Source organism: Malaya genurostris, chromosome 3 (genome assembly GCF_030247185.1).
Source record: "Malaya genurostris strain Urasoe2022 chromosome 3, Malgen_1.1, whole genome shotgun sequence".
NCBI lineage: Eukaryota > Metazoa > Arthropoda > Insecta > Diptera > Culicidae > Malaya > Malaya genurostris.
The window spans coordinates 219,930,570-219,952,319 of record NC_080572.1 but is presented as its reverse complement, the minus strand read 5'-3'; the positions used below and the strand labels follow the sequence as shown (position 1 = coordinate 219,952,319).

General features: G+C 35.5%; 1 protein-coding gene across 17 annotated transcripts in view; it reads left to right on the top strand.

Annotated features, from left to right (window-relative positions):
• The window catches only part of LOC131435438 (transient receptor potential cation channel trpm), a 394,002-nt gene that overhangs the window by 202,519 nt on the left and 169,733 nt on the right, over positions 1-21,750 (top strand). For all 17 annotated transcript variants that reach the window (XM_058603330.1, XM_058603328.1, XM_058603325.1 and 14 more), the window contains one exon: positions 20,344-20,426. In XM_058603330.1, the coding sequence (XP_058459313.1) occupies positions 20,344-20,426 (83 nt within the window). The remainder of the gene's footprint in view (positions 1-20,343; positions 20,427-21,750) is intronic.

Genomic DNA, 21,750 nt, shown 5'->3' with positions numbered 1-21,750 from the left:
ACGACGTTTGAAGTGGTTTGGAAATCCAAGATGGCGACTTCCGGTTTATCAATATTCCTGAAAACCCTTACAATGTTTGTATTTTCAAACCGGGATTGATGAGTAGATGACGGAAAACGATGTTTGAAGTGGTTCGGAAACCCAAGATGGCGACTTCCGGTTTGTCGATATTCCTTAAAAGCCCTTACAATATTAGTATTTTCGGAACCGGATTGATGAGTATATGACGGAAAACGATGTTTGAAGTGGTCGGAAATCCAAAATACCATCTTCTGGTTCTTTGATATTGCTTAAAACCATTTACAATATGGGTATTTTCGGGACGGGTTTGATTAGTATATACCGGGAAATTATGTTTGAAAGCGCTTCAAAAATTAAAATGGTGAGTTCAGTTGTATCGGTATTCTTTGACGATCACTACGATATGATTATGTATCGTTTAGAAAAAAAGTTTTGCTTCTGACAAAGGTGTTTCCAGCTAATCATTATTGTTTGAATATTGTACTATATTTTCGAAATGACCATAATAAGTAGACGTCTGAACAGCTATAATAATTTTATATTGTTATTTTTATATTGTATACTTTCAATATTTTATTGAACAACTGGAAGTCTCAATCCAATATTTGCAAGCAACCACAAACATTAAATTTTGGTTTCAAATCAATGACCGTGTTCTCCAATTTTTTTATTTTCAGTTTTACACTTATAATTTCACTTATAATTTTATCGTAACTAACCACTTCAAACATCGTTTTCCGTCAACTACTCATCAATCCTGTTCCGAAAATACCCACATTGTAAGGGTTTTTAAAGAATATCGAAAAACCGGAAGTCGCCATTTTGGATTTACAAACCACTTCAAACGTCGTTTTCCGTCATCTACTCATCAATTCCGGTTCGAAAATATCCACATTGTAAGAGTTTGTAGGAATATTGATAAACCGGAAGTCGCCATTTTGGATTTACAAACCACTTCAAACGTCGTTTTCCGTCAACTACTCATCAATTCCGGTTCGAAAATATCCACATTGTAAGAGTTTTTAGGAATATTGATAAACCGGAAGTCGCCATCTTGGATTTCCAAACCACTTCAAACATCGTTTTCCGTCAACTACTCATCAGTCCCGTTCCGAAAATACCCACATTGTAAGGATGTTTAAGGAATATCGATAAACCGGAAGTCGCCATCTTGAATTTTGAACCGACCCCAAATGTCATTTTCTTGCACCCACTTATCACATCCGTTCCGAAAATGGCCTTGTGATTGGGGGTTTCCACATTCATTACACAAAACTTGTTTTACGAACCAAATCCCAAATAACGTAAACTTTCGGTGTATATGAAAGTGAAATTTATGGCCACTGACTGTCAGCGTATCGATACAATCTCATATGACTTTTGCTACCAGTCTCAAGTGAAGCTTTCAGAATTCATCGTCAGTCGAATAATCGTTCCGAGTCATTTGAAGTTTTGCTTGTTCAGTTTCAAGTGCCAAGTAGTATAGTTCCTTCATTGTCTTCGCTCCTGGTAGTGAGCAAGTTCGAAGGAATAGAATTATAAATAGAGTAAAGTATTAAAAATGAAAACTGAAGGAGGAAGCTATTAATTTATGTGTATTCTGTAATTAATATATCAGCTACCTGCACGGAACGACTGAAATTAGCTCTGCGCCTAATTCGTATTACTGTTTTTGAATTAGTAGATTTAAACAACAAAATTTTCAAAATAACTATAAAATTAGTTAAAATTGAGAATTTACTTTGCTGAAAAAAAACTCTTATTTCTAGAAAATGTGTTTAGTTGGCGAATCTTCTGGACACAAACCAGCCATATTTCAATTCAACACGAAATTTTCAGTGACAACTAATTTGGTTATTGAAATCAGAAAATTTGTTTCTATTTATCTATCACCATCATTACTGAAGGACAGCACAAAGAAAACAAAAATGAAATGGGTTTTATCAACAAGTTTATTAGCCAAAAACTCATGAGAAGTGTCAAAGCAAAACAATCCATTAAAAATCTGAAAAGGACAGTCTTGTTGAAACTGCTTGCAAATTGTTTTGATGTTTTTCGCATGTGTTACGATATATTCATTTATAAATATCTAAACCGATTTGTAAAAATGACGTAAACTCTTCGTGGAAAGTGTCTTTATTCAGAATTTGTGCGCATTTGAAGCGATCGTGCGTAACAATGTTTTTACGTGGAACAGTGAAGTGAGTTTCGAATGTTGCACTCTAATTGTATATGTCAAATGATGTTTTTAGTATCTTCCAACCTTCCCGGATACGCCGTTTTTTCGGTAATAGTGTGCCATCTAGTGGCTAGTCTATTACTAGCTAGCGGTAATAGTGTGCCATCTAGTGGCACTTGCGGTGTTAACGTTTTTTCGGTGACAGAGCGCCGTATAGCCGCAAATTGCAGAAGCCAATTCAACCATTCATGTTGGTTAAAAACAACGTTTTATTTCTCTAATTCAGCTAAAAAAATAGTTGAATGGAAATGAAGTGTGCCTTTGCTAAAACATGACAGTACGTTTAATTGGTGAACTCAACTAAAAAAATAGCAATTTCAACAAATATTTTATTATTATTAAGGGAATTAGACTTAAAAAATCTAAATTAGCAAAAGTAAGATTTTTTTAGTTGTCTAAAAAAAACTAGCTAAAATCAAAAAGTACGGGTGTGTAATGTCAGAGACATAACTGGATGTCGTGAATACGAATATGACACGCTTTATTTATACTTCCGAATTCGAATTGGTAGTTCATCGATTGTTTGAATTGTGCAACTTTCCCCTCTTTCATTACTGGAAATTTAAACGATGCGCCTAGACTAAATTACAGATTAGTTATATTAAACATTCTGAAACGCGATTAAATTTTATGAAATAATATTCCGCATAATTCTTTAGGAGTATTATTATGGTTCTAAAAAGAACCGAATAGAAGGATTCTGGAATAAAGAACTGGATCCTGAGTTCAAGAACTAAATTTAGATCCAATAACACTCAGAATCCAGTTTCAGTCGCTGCTGGTTCTCGCCTTGGTGGCCAGCAAGCGAATGAGAGATGCGACCTGAGCGTTTGAGGTTTTTATTAACCACGCAGAAGGTGCATTCTCTCTCGCTGCTGGTGGAAAGTTTAACTTCCGCTGCTGCTGCTGGCTGGTCCTCTCGCCTCGATGGCCAGCAAGCGAATGAGAGATGCGACCTGAGCGTTTGAGGTTTTTATTAACCACGCAGAAGGTGCATTCTCTCTCGCTGCTGGTTGATGATTCCACTCCCACGACGTCTGCTTCCATCGAACGCACGAAAAGAAATGATCGATTTTCGACCACGGTTCCCCTTTTATACGCATTCAGTTGAAGATATGTGCCTGACTATCTCAAAATCGTCGTCCTTGCGCGAAAAACCCAAGCGAAAGTAAAAAGTTTTCCGCGTTGTTTTCAAATTTTAAGAAAACTTAATTTTTGAGTTGTTTGTGGTTATCGCACACTGTTCAAAATATTATCCTGAATTCCTGATCATATTTTTGATGAAATGGTGAAAGAATTATGTTGCTACCATTAATACAAGTCGAGATATTCGCGATTAAGTTCTGCCCATTCTTCCATATGGCTAATTTTGAAAAGGCACCCCATAGTAAAGTAAGTCGTATTCACGACAAAAATCAACTAGTTTTGTCGCCAAAATGCTGATTTCGGTCTTTCCGTGTAGTTTGTCTTTCATCTATCATTTTGCACAAATTCGAATGTTTACATAAACCTCATTTAAAGGCCGCTCTCACACTATTGAAAGTGATATTTTGTTACTTCAAGAGATCGCATGACGGTGGTTAAACTGAGCTTTGATTTGAAGAGAATCAATTGAAGAACTGAATGCTGCCGGTTCGGTACGCCAGTGGACGTTGTGTGTGTCAGAGTGTGAAGTTTACTGCAGTAGATAGATCGTCAGTGTGTTTCACATTCGGTTTCAATTGAATTGAATGAAATTTTACTGCACTGGTGCTGCCAACAAAACAGGTCGAAATCTCAGAGATAACTGGACCAATTTCGATCGAACTATTCGCAAATGAAAAGGTCTCCTTGTCATCATGGACGCTATAGAATGGTTTTAAGATAGGATGTTTTTATATTTTGAGTCATTCGAAGTGTTATGTCAAAATTTTCAGTTTTTTGACAATATCTGTTACGACATTGAACACAGAATATCCGCACGGTGATAGCTATCCAACAATCCATGGATTGTTCAAATTCGTACATTTTTCGCGAGGATATCGATATTTTTGTGTAAGCGACTTTTTGCCTTATTCCAGTAGTAGGAGTTTTAGGCGCTTGATGGTTTTCGGATGTTTCGGAGCAAAGTGACACGAATTTCAAAACTGTTTTATGCATTTTTTCTTAGCATCTAAAAGATCATGCGCAGTACTGATTTTAGCACGGTTTCTTTTTGGCAACATAATTGTTCGTACATGACATATATGTTAGAAGGATGCAGTATTTTCAAATTCAAAACAATTCCATATTTATACTGATTTATATTGCTTGCAACAATAATTTCTGGAAGAACGCAACTTCCTACACTCTTATACTATTCGAAGAAGTTCGTCGAGATAAGTAAATTTCATTCATTTTTCTCGGAGATGCATTAACTGATTTCTACAAACTTTGACTCATATGAACAGTCCTATGCTCCCATATAAGGTTTCTGAGTTTCATTTGTATCCGACTTCTGGTTCCGGAGCTGCTGGATGATATGTGTAATGCAATTAAAATAATGTCACTCATTTTGCTGGTAGATGACTGAACCGATTTCGTCCATCTAGCATTCGAATAAAGATCCTAAGGTCTCATAGAAACTGCTTATTTTTTAATCAGATCCGACTTCTGGTCCAGGAGATACAGAGTGATTAGTGTGAAAATTTCACATAAGTTTATCGGGTTCACAGATTTTGATAGACGACGACCAAATAAACTTATTTCAGTTTCACCGGTATTCGATTTTCGATCCCAGAAGGAACACAAAAATTTTATGTGGAACGTACTATGATTTCTCTAAGATGGCAACACTGATTTTCAAAAATTCCGAATCTAATGAAATGGTTAACAATCCATTAGCCGAGTGCAACTGACTTCAGCTACACCGATTTCCGATTTCCGTTTGTGAAAGTATCCCGAGAATAGAGAAGCTAGAACAAGGCCAAAACGAATTTAATAAACGAAAATTCAAATAACATAAACTTATGGTCCCATACAAAATTGGTGAATTTTAGCTGATGTCGACTTCCAATTTCGAAATTACAGGGTGATGAGTTTTTAAAATTCAAACTGTCATAGAAGATGACGATACCAAAAAATTTTCAAAGTTGGGCTCAAAACTATTTCCATTTATTCGTCATATTAAGGTGAAATGTAGCGGAATGCGAAAATCGCGTTTTTGATCAATTATTCAAAAACTAGACCGATTTTCGAAAAACCAAAAACACTTAAGTTTTCGAAATCAAATTTATCATAACTAAGTATTCTTAGAATTTTGAAATTTTGCTTTGCCGAGCCGTAATTGGTTTTTGAAATGTATAAACGGTTACTGTTCCGTTCCACGGGGATGATTTTAAAACTGAAAAGTAGTGTTTGTAGCAGAATTTCACAAAGAATCTGAAAATGCAACTCAAAATTATAAAACTTTAGCTAAAACAACCGAAATTTGAAAAAGTTTACATAAACTTTTCCACATCTTTTTTATTGCTTGCGCGCTGCTGTTTCGTATTGAGGTGGTGTGAGAAATGCACGGTGGGCACGGTGGCCTTATATCGTGAGCAAAAATTACATATAAAATAATGACGCGAATTTATGCAGCATTGGGTATTGTGTTGAAATAAAAACTAGTTGAATACAATAAAATGGGTATTGTAAGAAATCCTTTATTTTCTAAGTAACTGTCATTTATAATGCTAATAATGTCCAATTCTGTTGAGTTCAATGCATTGCAAGGTCTTGGTATCACATTTATTGTTGAATATGACCATTTGTTTCAACAAACTTCGCAGACAAGGAGTGGCGGAATACTGAATCCACACCAGGAAAATGTCTGGGTGTGGAAGTCGTGGAATTACATTCCTTTTGAGAAATATGACCTTTCTGTTTTAACAGACTTCCCAGCCGACTCATAACATAGCTTCGATTACATGGCTAGTGCTACGATTCTATTGACACAACAGAAATAATACTTTTTACTTATTCTAAGATGATAATGAAAGTCAATTAGGAAGGAATATATTGGTATTGAATGTATTCGATAAGTAATTCGACCGCGCTCTATCATGCGAGTCAAGTAAATATTTTTACGTAAATTCTATCTCATCGGCGGGAAGGGCCTGGTGAACGACTGGCAAAGATATCGAAAATACTTGAATGTTATCTCGTCTTCAATCGTTCTTTTGAAGGAGAATCCATGCTTGCTACTAAACTCAGGCATATACATGGTTAGCAAGTTGGTCAATACATATACATATAGCCTCATGTTAGTCATTCATAATTACTCATGATTTATAGCTCTAATGTAAGAGTAATCACTAACAATAACGATTGATTTAGCATATATTCAAAGTGTGAAGGATTCAAAAATCCATTACGTCCAGTCTTTTTTACAAGCCAATATAACGAGAGGTAAACCCACTGCGCTCAATCATTGAAAAAAGTTCTTGTTTCTATGTGTCCGTTTTTCTTGGTATGCTTTGTGCGACGGTTCGTTCAACTGAAGCGGATAAAATTTTGCGCGCATTTTATGACGCTCCATTTCACCTTAATTCATGGATATACGAAATATTTTTGGTTATGCCGGTTTCTGAATACCGCCTCTGGAAGTACCGTAAATAATGACAAAAAACTTTAAAAAAGAACTTACATCTACATCTCACAGAATGCTTAATCGATTGTCACATATTCAGATTGAAAGGAATAATTTTAAGGTTTCTTTTTTTTTATTCAATTATATAATATAATTTTAAGGCACACTGCTTAAGCTCTAATATGCCAAGGGTATTCTCTAATATCAATTATCGTCTAACTTATAGTATCATTATGTAATTTAGTATCGGGATCGCGGATTCTCGAGAATCCAGCTTTCAGCTGGCGATCGGTGAATTGAATATAGCATGAGAGCCTTCCAGATGGCGTTGGTAAAAATCTATGTTGGCCGCATCCTTCGGTCCGTGTGGGTTCGCTGGAAACACCCCCAGGCTACGATGGCCCGGCGGGTGGCCCGCATGTTGGTCATCGACTGAAGCGGTCTTCCGTGGGCGATATTAAGGTTTCATACAATTTCTATTTCCCATTCGTCTTGCAGCTCCAAAATTTTAATAATTTAATCATTAAACTAATTTAATGTAAACTAAAAACAACAAAGTATATGCACTCAAGAAACACATGCTGATTGATAACAAAAAGGTATAATCTCACTGCTATGTGGATTAATTACGTTGTGAAGGTATAATCTCACTGCTATGTGGATTAATTACGTTTTTATTAAGATAATCTCTTAACACGAATTCGGATCATTTTTAATACAAATGCTATGAGATTGATTCGAGCAGATAACAAAACTATACTTCAGCGTTTATGTCACATATTCGGCCACATTTCTCAACCCAAACTAATACATACACAGAAAGAAAAGATTAAACTTACACGACTTGTAAACCGATAGTACTATGAAATAGACATCAATTGAAACGAAAATCTGATTTAAAACCATGATTGATGTAAGATTACGTTGAAATTCCATTAGTTTTTCATTGAACAAGACTGTATATTTACAAACCGCTTCGTTTTGTAATTTAAATTTCCATTCAATTGCCTGCTCCAAATATGTGCATGAAAATAAATGTAAAATCACAAAATATTTTTATCTGTGTAGGAACGTGATCATTGGTTTGATCTGATGAAATTGTGTGTTTAGAAAATAGTGCTCTTTGTCAGTTGCGTCGTTTATGCGATTAAATCTATACAACCGGATGAGTTAGTCATATGATCATCGCACTTGATCAATAAACTGATACAAGAATATTTGGTTATTTATTACCCAATTTAAAGGAATCCACTAGCCATAAAATGATCATTTATAAAAAAAACCCTTCTTAAGGGGTTACACCACTGTAGAAAAAAAGTGAAGGATTATTATTTGGAATTATTTCGGGATCCAAAAAATGGAGTAATCCGAATTATGTATAAAGCACTTTTTAATATGTATATTTAAGAACAAAAAAAAAATTAGGTTTAGAATTGAAAAAAAATTTTGACGGCCGGAAACATAGGTAAGTCAAGTAAATCTTGTCCAAAAGATTCAAAGATTTTACAGAATATTCTCGATAGTTATCTACAGAGAGGTAGGTAGAGGTTTTTTAATTAATTGATTTTCTGTAGAATGGAAACTCTTTGACAATAAAACCGCATTTTTTCATCACAAAATTGTTCATAAAAAAATATTCACAATTTTTAAAAACCCTTACGTAGCTCTGTGGAGATAACTATCGAGAATATTCTGTAAAATTTTTGATTCGATTGGCCAATTTTTACTTGACTTATGTTTCCGGCCGTCGAAAATGCAGCGCTTTCGCGAAAATGCCGCTAAGCCGCCATTTCGTTTTTCAATTTTTAAAACTAGTCATTTTTTTGTACTTAAATATACATATTAAAAAGTGCTTTCTACAAAATTCGAATTACTCCATTTTTGGATCCCCAAAAAAGTCCTTCTCATTAAAATATTTTTTTGATTTCATCTTCGGCCTCGGGAACGTAATAGAAGCTTTCAAACGAGTTTAAGTCTTTTAAAATCAATTTTGTTTTATCTCCGAGAAATTTTGTTGCATTGAAAAATAGTGGGATTTGTCGGTTACGTCACATGTAACCTTACATCTCTCGAAACGGAAATGTTCACCATTACCCATCAAAATTTGATTGACAATTTTAGCATACAAATAAGCCTAAGTTTATCGAAATTTGTTGAGTCATCTTCGGAAAAATTCAGTCGATGAAAAATGTGCGGCTAGTCGGTTACGTCATTTATACCATCACATGTAGGGAACCAGAAGTGACAGCCATTTGATGTTCGAACTTAGTCCATAATTCTTTAGCAGGTTTCAAATGAGCCTAGACTTGTTAAAATCGACTAAGCCATCTCTGAGAAATTTGTGCGGTAAAAAAAACAACCCATTTTGTAGTTTGCGTCATTTATAACAATATGTCTCCGGAAGCGACAGTCATCTTATTTTCGAACATGATCAGTATCTCGAAAATGGCTGGCAAGGAATCTAAGCTAATTAAAATCCGTTGAGTCATGTCTGAGAAAATAGAGCAGTAAAAAATCAACGCGTTTTGTCGGTTACGTCAATTATACCAATGTATCTCCGGAACCGGAAGCGACAGCCATGTGGTCTTCGAACTTGATCAAGAGCTTAATAGTAGCTTGCAAACGAGCCAGAGCTTGTTAAAATCGGTTGTCTATCTCTGAGAAAATTAAGCGGTAGAAATATCTTTGAAAAGTGCACACACATATACCCAGCCATTCATTTTTCCGATCTCGTCGAGCTGAGTCGAATGGTATATAATTCTATTGATCTCCAAAGCTCGGTTCAAAAGTCGGTTTTTCCAGCAGTTTTAATACCTTTCTATAGAGAAAGGCAAAAATTCTCTTGGGTTTTGATAATAATTTAGAAATTTTTATGGTGTCTTGAAATCTTTCATTTGAATCTAAGATGGTGGAAATCGGATCATCCAACTGCGAGTAAAGTGAGTTACATTATTTTCATTTCCTAACACATATCAACGTGTAATTCCGGAACCAGAAGTCAAATTGGAATGAAATTAAGAAAATTTTTATGAACTTTTAATACCATTAATTTAATTCGGGTTTGTGAGAATCGATGCAGTAATCTTCGAGAGATGCTGGCGATATTTTTCTGGTGCATATCACCCAGTAGTTCTGGATCCGGAAGTCGGATACAGATGATATTCAGATACGCTTCGCTTCCGCTATCTTTGACCCAATTGAGTGACATTATTTGTCACATACACACACAGACATTTGCTGATCTAGACGAGCTGATTAGAATGGCATATGACGCTGATGTTGACTCAAAGACCGTTCTTTATGGGAAAGGGACAAATTAAAATATTCGAAAATCATACATGATGAGAAAGGATGAACACAATAAACTCACTTGGTAATCTATAAATACTCTAGCATCCATCAAAAGTGAATGTTAATTGTCCGACTTTTATCAAATTTAATAGGAAAAAGAGTCTTTCAATCAATTGTCGCAGATTCGACTCTTCGCTCTTATCATTGCATTCGTAAGAATTGTGTTTGCTATTTTAAGTAACGCGGTTATTCCCAAATTATTTATAGTGCAGACAAAAACATTCTTACAAACAATCGTACTCCGTTCGTGAAACTGACAGAGTGCGATAGGAACAGTTATTTAATTTGTTCTAATTTTGCTTCAATATGACATTCCTAAACATTTTATTGTTCTAACGCGCGCGGAATTTTACCTCTTATTTTTACTGTTGGGTTGATGATGAATGCGTAAATTAACCCTAGAACGCTCACTGGGGGTAGCTTTCTACCCCAAAGCTACTTCAAACCTCCGTTCTTTGGATACGGTTTACTGCAACCATAATCAATCTGTACGATAATTCAATCTGATGTTTAGTTTTATCATTTACACTGTTGCATTATTTTTATTTCACTTAACCGACTGAGTTATTACCTTTTATAGATGGCTTGAGGTAGAAATGTGCACCACGAGAGCGCTCACGTTAATGTTTTGTTGAAAGCGAAAAATGCGGAAATTTGATTATAAGTTTTTCTGTGAGCAAAATATCTAAACATCAAATTCAAAGTCTTGGCATTACATTCCTTTTGTGGAATTTGGCCTTTCTGTTTCAACAGACTTCGCAGCCGATTCATACAGGGTCCGGCACTCGAAGTGTAACCAATAAAAAAGGCCATAAATTCAGTTTGGAAAATTACTTTTACTTAATTCAAAGTACAAAATGTGTAAAAATATTACAAAATTCAGAATCAATTCACTTTTGCTCGATATGACCACCTTTTGCCTTGACTTGATGACTTGAGAGAGCGAAGGAGTTGCTTCGTTTGGCCGAATGTGACTTGCAGGTATTTTGGCCCACTCGCGGACAATAACTTTTTTCAGCGCCTCGAGACTGGTGTATCTTTTAGTTCGGGCTCTCCGAAATGGCCCAAAGAGAATAATCCATTGGATTCACATCTGGTGAATTCGAGAGCCATTGTGTGGACGTGATGAAGTTCGGAACGTTGTTTTTCAGCCATTCTTGGTTCACTCGAGCTTTGTGAGACGGTGCCGAGTCCTGCTGAAACGTCCATGGTCTGCCACCGAAATGTTTGTCTGCCCACGGCTTCAAAGCAACCTCCAGAATACTTTCTCGATAATATGTCGCATTTACCTTGACGCCAGGCTCGATGAAAACGATTGGAGAGCGCCCATCTGCGGTTACAGCGGCCCAAACCATTATCTGTTGCGGGTGCTGCCTCCTGGTGGCCAATCGATGACTCAAATTCTCGTATGAACGGTCGGTCAAGTAAACCCTATCGTTTTGAGAGTTTACGAATTGCTCAATTGGAAAAATTTTCTCGTCAGAAAATACAATGTTCGGAAATTGACCGCTTTCGGCCAAACGAAGCAACTCCTTCGCTCTCTCAAGTCATCAAGTCAAGGCAAAAGGTGGTCATATCGAGCAAAAGTGAATTGATTCTGAATTTTGTATTATTTTTACACATTTTGTACTTTGAATTAAGTAAAAGTAATTTTCCAAACTGAATTTATGGCCTTTTTAATTGGTTACACTTCGAGTGCCGGACCCTGTATAGCGTACAGAATCATTGCATGGCTAGTACTATGGATCCTACTGGCGCTAAGAATCCTTCCAGGTCGGGGCTCGAACATACGACAACTGGTTTGTAAGACCAGCGTCCTATGCATTGAACCACCAACCCGGGACATATCTAAACATAGCAAACGAGAAAAATGTGATGTAATGAAGCGATGTGGATATTTTTAGCTTCACGAATAAACGAGACAAAGCACATTCGTTATAATGGAATATGTTATAATTTTTATACCATACAACACCAATGTTTAATAACTTGCAACACATGATCTCTCATCCTCTGCATATCTCTGGTCCCTCCCGAAATCGAACACTTTCATTGATTGGTTTTTTCTTGTCCATAAATACGTTTATTTCTTAAAGCAATTTACATAAGTTTTCCTTCGTCGTAGCATCACTGTTACATAGAATTTTTATCCTAATATAATTCTAATGTACACAGATAAAAATATTTTGTGATTTTACATTTGTTTTCATGCACATATTTGGAGCAGGCATTTGAATGGAAATTTACATTACAAAACGAAGCGGTTTGTAAATATACAGACTTGTTCAATGAAAAACTAAATGAGTTTTTATGTAATTTTACATCAATAATGGTTTTAAATCAGATTTTCGTTTCAATTGATGTCTAATTCATAGTACTATCGGTTTACATGTCGTGTAAGTTTCATCTTTTCTTTCTGTGCAGTCACAACGATATGAATTTAATAAACCATATTCCTCTTATTTGTTAACTATCACATTATTTAAACAAAACGATTAGCTGCTATAAATTATAAAATAAGCTGAAATTTTTATGCATTTTGTTGATAATTTCATTAACTATTTGGAGTTTGTTTGAATCAGCACATCATTTCTGTTTAAATTTAGCTATAGGATGAACTAATGGACGCAGTAGGAGTCAGAACTAAGTCTCAAAAGGGTCAATTACACCCAAACGTCCGTTTACGAACAATTTATATACGTTACCTCTTTTTACGTAACTCTTTTTACGAACAAAATCCCAAATAACGTAATCTTTTTTTACGAACCAAATCCCAAATAACGTAAACTTTTTTTACGAACCTACTTCGTAAAAAGAGGTTTTGGCATACATCGAAAGTGATTCCCGGCTCATTTATATTCCGTGGAAACTACTACAATATGGGTACTTTTGGAACGGATTCGAAGAGTAGATTCCGGGAAATGATGTTTGAGGTGGTTCTGAAATTCAAGATGGCGACTTCCGGTTTTTATTAAAACCCTTACAATGTGGGTTTTTACGGGACGGGATTGATGAGTAGATGTCGGAAAACGATGTTTGATGTGGTTCTAAATTAGATTTCAAAACGATCACAAACATCTCTCTTTATTGGTACCTACTCGCCAAATCTGTACTTAAAAAATATCCCTATTGTGAGTATTTTCAAATAATACCAATAGACCGGAAGTGATAATCATGGATGCAGAACGATCACAAACATCGTTTTTATAGCACCACATCAAATTCTTTTCGAAAATACCCGTACTGTAAGGGTTTTCAATGAATATCAAGAAACCGGAAGTCGCCATTTTGAATTTCAGAACCACATCAAACATCGGTTTTCGACATCTACTCATCAATCCCGTTCCGAAAATACCCATATTGTTAGGAGTTTTAAGCAGTATCAATAAACCGGAAGCCGCCATCTTGGATTTTGAAACGAGCGCAAACTTCATTTTCTTGCACTTACTCTTCACATCACATGATGGGCGGTTTCCACATTCATTACACAAATTCAAAAATTGTCGAGCGGAATTCAATTTTACTTAACTGTTTTTTATGCGCCTTCAATCAAAATCTGTTTATAGATAGAATAAATAAACAACAAAATAACCCTATGTTTAGAATGCTCAAAATTATTCCAAGTAGAGTGATTTCTCATCATTTTAAATTCATATATCATGAGAATTATAATATTATCACAATCGATGTTCAATTCCTATATTATTTTCTTCGTGTTTATGACAGTGCATAGAACAAAAATGACTATCCTGCTATCACTATTTTCGGCAAAAAGTAGTTTTGAATAAAGTAATATACTGGTTTTATTTACGTTTCATACACTTCTTGAGACTCCATATTCAAGCCAGCGAAGGTTGTTTTGTTTGCATTTTAGTTATCATAACGTTGGGAAAACTTACCGATAACTATCTGAATTAATGAAGAAATTATATGTTATAATCTTATAATATCTAAGTTATTGCTATATCAATTCACAGTAACGATTCACATATACGTTAACGTATTTATAATGGTTTCGCAACGGAAAATAAACCTTTTTTCAACTAGTAGCTAAAAACATAGCTGTGATTAAAGATATGTTAGAATCAAGTAACGATAACTTACAAATGATAGTTAGTTTAATGTTTACGTTATAAAGAAACACTGATGTCACCTTGTTTTAACCAGTATAACATAAAAAACATGTTCGTGCTCTTGTTGCAACACAGTTGGGTTAAGTGGTTTCAAAACTTGTTATGGGTTGCTACTATTGACGTCAAATAAACTTATTTTCAACTAGTGGCTAGAAGCATTGTTGTGATTAAAAATATGTTTTGATTAAGTAACGATAGCTTATAAATTATATTTAATTCAATATGACACAAAGATGTTATGATTGGAAACCTAAATAACTATTTCGTAACTAGTTATGTTATGATGAAACATTGCTGTCACCATGTTTTAACCAGTATAACATAAAACACATATTCGTGCTCTTGTTGCAACATAGTTTGGACTTTGTCGTATCAGAACTAGTTGCGGATTGCTACTTGGGAAGGAATTTATTAGTTAAGATCTGACATCACGATACTCCACGCATGTCCAAATGACATGATCAATATCGCGATAACCTTCGCCACAAGCACAATGATTAAGCTCGGAAAGTCCAATTGATTGGTTTTAAGGATGGCTTTTATCGTATCAAAGAACGCTCACTTGCAACTCATCACACGATTCAATCAGTCCCATCAAAGAGAGACGGATATCATCGCAGCAACAAAAAACCGGCATGGTTCATTTAACATAGAATAGACACCAGTGCGAGAGCGAATTTCTCTCGATGACATTTCTGAGTATCACGAGTTAGCACGCTGCTGTGGTGATTCTCTCTGAAGCTACCAACGGTCGCTTATTATTCTCGTCTCGCGATCCGATTCTATACGGGCAGGTGATAATTGCGATCATTTTACTATTGCCGCTTATTCTAACTATGTGCATTTAACCTTTGTATAAGTTGTGTCTGTGAAAATGTATGTGAATTCTCCACACAAGGGTTTTGAAATATTCCAATCTAGTATGAGAATCATCAAGTCGAATCATCGATTCGATTTTCTGCGATAATTGTCAACTTGCGATTCTCTCTTGGTGAATTCCACACAGCACCGATCATTATCAGACTGAAAATTTTTTAAGGGCCGTGAAGTACTCAGAGTATGAATTGGAGCGAAGCAATGTAGAAAAATTCTCTCACGGTTCATGCATTGAGAGACACGAGTTCTGGTAGCATCTTCTACCGGATTGAAAATGTTGTATACAAAGTAGATAAATATCGAGCAGCTTCTGTAAAATTATCGGCAATCACCAACACTGATTGGTTAAATTCATACTGTTTACACATTTAGTTTTCATACATATTATAAACTTTATTAAATCTACCTACTGGTGAAATAATGTCTAACAAGTCCTATACTTTAGAACAGTGTTGAACAAAGTTCCACAGAGTTTTCACGTAGTCAAATGATCGTCACCTCAAATGATAGTTTGAATTTTATTTAACACTCGCCCTCCTAACTACGGTTCTAAAGTCGGATTTCGCAGTGATTGCATAACCCTTCTATATGAAAAAGACAAACTGGCTTTCGTTCTTAAATAAAAGAAACAATTTTGTGAGGTAAAAGTATTATGGATATATTGGGACTATTTTCATTTTTTCGGATTACACCGTGAACTCGTGGTTTCGATTCTGCCGATATAAAAGATTTCATGCTACTGAGTGGTGCACGTGCATATTCAGGATTAAAAAGACGAACGCTAGCACACTTCGGAATTAAATTGGAATAGTTTTGATGCGTATTAAGAATACCTTTTCTGTTCTTCACGAGTCGAAACAGGGATGCCACCTCGAACCACTTCTTCTAATGTTATTCGTGAATGATCTATGCAGTGAATTGTCGTCATTTGAAGTAGTGTATGTAGATGCTCTCAAAAAATATCGCATCATCCCGATTGTTTTTGTTACGAAAGGTTATGAAGTTTTACGACTCAATAAACGAAGCACTTCAGACTTCTACGATGTGTTTTGTCTCTAGAATGTTTACATTGCGTTTGTACGCAGTATTCTGGTGTTCTTAAATACGGAGTTACAATTGCTCTCATCAACCAACATGTTGCCCAAAATAATTCAGTATTTATTCAGTGGCTGTTTGTTTTCAATTCACTGACTAATAATATTGATTGACCGATGCTATTGGAAAAACTAATTCCAACGTGGAGAGTGAACTTTTCTTCATAGCTGCCAGCATACAATGCTGCCTAACAATCCCATGGATATTCGTTATCACCGTTTCAATAGTTAACATCGTCGTTTGAACTGAAAATATTGTTAAGCATTAGTGTGTAGTTACAGAGGCAATATCTACGCGATACACTAACTTTAATCGAAGACAGTAAGGAAACATAAACATATATGATATATTAACAAATGAAGCACTCCTTACCCCATTCCGGAACTGGAAGTCGCATTCGATTGAAACAGCATATAAATTTATGAAACCTTAAGACCTTTCATTGGAACTCATTCTTTCATTTATTAAAATTGTCCTAGTTATCTCTGAGCAATTTATGTAAGCTCAATTTTGTAGTTACTAAGAAGATTTTCCTGTTGTTCATCGTCACTTCTGATGACGAATTAAATTTTTCAATATTCGTTTCTTTATATTTCCAGAGCCGGAAGAAATTAAAAGGTATCACAAGGACTCTTTATTTCTAATATAAGTTAATTAAAATCGGTTCAGCCATCTCTGAGAAATCGTTATGAGTTATATTTTGAAATTTTCGATTGCTTCCGGAACCGCTATATTTGAATTAAATTTGTTAGACAAATAATCCACAACATTTGCAAACTAAATGAGCTTACTTATTAGTTTAAAAGTATTTGCTCCCCACAACACTTCTAAAAACACATTCTTGAAATTGAAATTTTTAACACTCGTCACACTGTAATTGCAGAATAGGAAGTTGAATCCGGACTGTGGTATAAGAAAAATAAAAAAAGTAGTAGGAGAAATGTAAAAATCAATTTGTTTTCTTGAACACATAGAACTTCTTGCTTCAATCTCCTATATCCCTTCAAAATATGTGACTATTTACATAAATTGCAAATCGCATTATATGCGAACTCGGAAATTCTTTCTATTTAGTTTGTAATTTTGAATCTGCACTCACGCTTCCAAGAAACAAAAGGTATTAACACTCAAACGCTCGGGTTGGGATTTTCATCGATTTTTTTTTAATTTGTAACTACTGAATAAATTGACCGATCTTGATGCATTTGTTGTCAGAAAAACCGGGTATTCTTTAATTTCATTCTGCCTTAATCGGTGTTGATATGGTCCAAAAACACCGGTGTTACTCCAGATCGCCTTGGGGTAAGACGGTTTTGCCATTTAGGGTATTCTATCTAAAAACTAAAAATGTATATGGGAACAGTTCGGGAACAATCTGAAATGTGCAAGATTTACTAAAACGCATCAATTTGAATAAACTAATCATTTGGCCAACCATCCCAGAGGGTACTGGAACCGGTTACAAAACTTCTGAAAGACTTTTTTGAAAAGACGCAAAAATGTTATCAGGAAAAACAAATTCTATGTTAGAATACGAAATAATCTGGGATGGTTGACCAAATGATTAGTTTATTCAAATTGATGCGATTTAGTAAATCTTGCAAATTTCAGATTGTTCCAGAACTGTTCCCATATACATTTTTAGTTTTTTAGATAGAATACCCCAAATGGCAAAACCGACTTACCCCAAGGCGATCTGGAGTAACACCGGTGTTTTTGGACCATATCAACACCGATTAAGGCAGAATGAAATTAAAGAATACCCGGTTTTTCTGACAACAAATGCATCAAGATCGGTCAATTTATTCAGTAGTTACAAATTTTTGAAAAAAATATCGATGAAAATCCCAACCCTAGCGTTTGAGTGTTAAAGGCACATCTAGAATTAGATACATAAAGAATCATCAGTTAGATGCTTTATTTTTTTCCCCGGGGCCCTCCTGAAACGAAAACCTACATATAGATTAATGAACGTATTTAGGGACTTGTTTTATAAACATTATTATATTTCTTAGAAATATTAACCAAACTCAAATATTATTATTTGGGCCACTTTGCGATAGGTTGTGGAATGAAGGTGTACGTTTATTTATAACTATATTGAAATTTTGTAATTTTAGACAGATACCAATTTTGGAGTTGAGCTTGATAAGTTAGCTAGTGATGGCATTGAAATGAGCCTAAGATTGTTGAAATCAGCTCAGCCATCTCGGAACAATTACCATGCGGATTTTTTTTTGTCGTTTACGTCACTTATGCGATTATAACTACGAAACCGAAATGACGGCTAGCGTTTTCTCGAAGATCCACGATTGAGAAATTGTTTCCATTAGTCGATTGAAAACACTGCTGGTTTGTTTTCCTTACGTTTGTGAGTTTCACGTTTTTCTACAAACTCAGACTAAATTTAAGCGTTATTTTTTTCTTCGACAAGTCCTTTTTGTGCTACACATGCCAGTAGCACGCACATGCAGCATCCAAATCCAAGTCGCACTAGAAAAAAAAGGAAGTTCAGTTTGCTGCACATCCTGTTTGTAGCACCGGTTTTAAACACATCTTGTAAACTGAAACCGACTCCAGCACCCATTAGAACCAATTAATTCAGAAGCCTTTGCCAGTTAGCGACAGCAAACTCCTTCCCTGGTGTTCTGCATAACCCTCGGGGGCGTTTCCGTGGAACGGTAAATTTCCATCACGTACGGACCATTAAATTTACTAGCACTTGTTGTAGGCTTGAAGGTTGTTTCCATGTGACAACCATACCTGACTGGAAAGCACTTGGCGTTGGTAACACGTTGCGAATTGCGTCCTAATTAAACGGTTAGGTCCTACCGGAGGGTGTGTTGTTTGACTTATTTACCGGTTGTGTGTGTGCGTGCTGCTTTTTGGGGAGGTGGTGTAATAAAATGATACTCGTGGATTGTTAAGTTTAGTAGTTCTAACGAACCAGACTCCTGTGCTGATGGAAAAGCTAAATTTACACTCCATACCCAACTTTAGAAATTTTTGCCGACCCACCACTCAATGAATTAAGCAACTACCTTTGAAAATGGTTCGATGGAAGCGGGTTCCCATATTCATCTCAACTTAACTCGTTAAAATGGAACTCATTTGATTGCACGCCAAGCAATTAGTGAAATAATATGGATTCTGGTCCAATGGGATGAGAATTGGTTCTAATTTTCCCATGTTGAAAGGTTATGCAATTACCTTCTTCAAAATTTGACTCAGTTCGTTGTACAATTATAACATGCTATAACTTTAGTACAACTAAATTGTACGTCTGCCAACGGTTCAAAATGAATGAAATGAAATCCTTCTACCGGTAATAGATGTACGAAGAGAACATTAGAACCAGCAGAATGTAAGTAAATTCTCCAGGAACAGGAAATTGGAAAAATTGTACTACACGTGAAGCCACATTTTTCTTCATATTTTATATTGATCTCGCCGGCTCATAGTTTCATCCCGAGCGGTGCAGCCCTTTGCACTGCAAACTTTTTTTGCTCTGGCTCTGAGATAAATCATTCTTGGATCCTTGGTTATATTACTGAGTGCACCCATATTGCATTATGTTTCGAACCAAGTCCAAGCCAGCCGAGAGCGATGCTTTTTTTTTGCTGCAAAGTATCGAAACATAGTAAAAGCTAATAGTGCAGCAAATTGCGTTTCAGATTTTGCCAGTAGCAACCCGGGTCGGAGCTGACTGTCTCATCTGTTTTAGTGAAACACGAATACTAGCTGCTAGCTGAACAGAAAAGCTGTAGCTGATTGCTCTCGTAAATATAGGCAAACTAAAATAGGACTTAATAATAAGATTTATGTACATGGTTTCCATAGGCGATAACATCAATCATGCGAAAATTCAATTAATCCTTCATCCTAACGAACAGCATAGCATAGACTGATGTACGGCTTACTACTAATCGGATAATCGTTTACTGTGGAAATGCAGCCGCCTGTCATAATTGTCTGGCGATGGTGATATGTTAACTTATATTTGATGGGTTTTTGTTTGTTTTCTTTTTTCTTTGCAGCGCACCGCCCGAAGCTGGATTGAGGCGAACTTCCAAAAGCGCGAGTGTATCAAGTTTATCCCCAACGTGAAAAATGAGGATGTGTAAGTAGCTGATAATCATCTTGTCTCTGTTTTATTTTACTTATTTAGTGAATCACTTGTCTGGCTTCTTAAGGTGAAGAGATGACGAAACCAGAAAATTTAAACGTAATTGTATGGGTTTTCCAACACGGGAGCTAAAATACACAAAATATTGCAAATTGTCCGACGACCTCTTCTTAAAAGCAGGTGTCGAGTTTACCTTAGAAATCAAGAATTGCGGAAATTCTCAATTTGCAAAAAGATGCAAACTAATTAATTCCACTACATTTTTATTTTCGTCCAATTTCGTTCACTCATTATCTTTCGAACGAACTTTCTTCAACTAGAAAAGAATCAAGAGATACTCCTGTATGAAAGCACACATGATTTCAGTGTCACATTTCTGGGCTGGACTTGAATATAAGCAGAAGATTTGCCCTGGAAAAAAATTGTCTCATTCATCGATCGGTTCTAGGCTTGACAAAGATCGGTGTAAATAACGGCGTTTCACGGAAAATCAGCCACCCAAATTTTTTTTTCATCTAACTATTTTTTTTTCGGTGAAGAACTCGAAAATATTCGACACGTATTTTTTCATTTCAATATGGTACGTGGAATTTTCGAGATATGATTTCTTGAAACTTCGCGTTTAAAAAAAATCCCATTCACGAAAACATGAGACTGATGACTTCAGGTAAAAAATGGAAAACATCTCAGTTTGTTTCCTGTAACTATTCCCGTTGTTTTTAGGCAGTCAAATTAATGATCAGCAATGATTATCGTGTTTGCCACTACGAAGATATTTTGCTACATTTTTTATGTGAAAATCCTAGTGAAAACTGATTTTTTGGGAAATGTCCAACTAGTGATCAGATGTCAAAAAAAAATTCGCGTAGTTTTCAAAAAGAATGAAACTAAAAAAGTCACGCACAAACAATGGGTTATGAAACCAAAAACATGTTTGGAAAAATAACAACAGCTACTGATAAGTTTATCGAAAAATTTTTGTCAAGCTGCAAAAATATTTCTCAAGCATTCTTTCATTGCTCAAAAACAAACTTCATATTTTCAAAATGTGAAAAAAAGTTTGAAGAGTGACGAAAGTTTAATAATTGCGATTTTGCGGAAAATTACGCCTTCGTTATTCAAAACGCCATAACTGGCTTTCATTGGAACAACGACCAAGTGACTGTATTGCCCATTGTTTTGTATCATAAAATGAACAGCAAAATCGATCATAAAACATTCTGATTGCAAGGAACATGGCACAATAACACACATGCAACACAAATCGAAGATAGAAATTAGGGGCTGGGGTCCACTAGGAGATTGATAGTACATATTA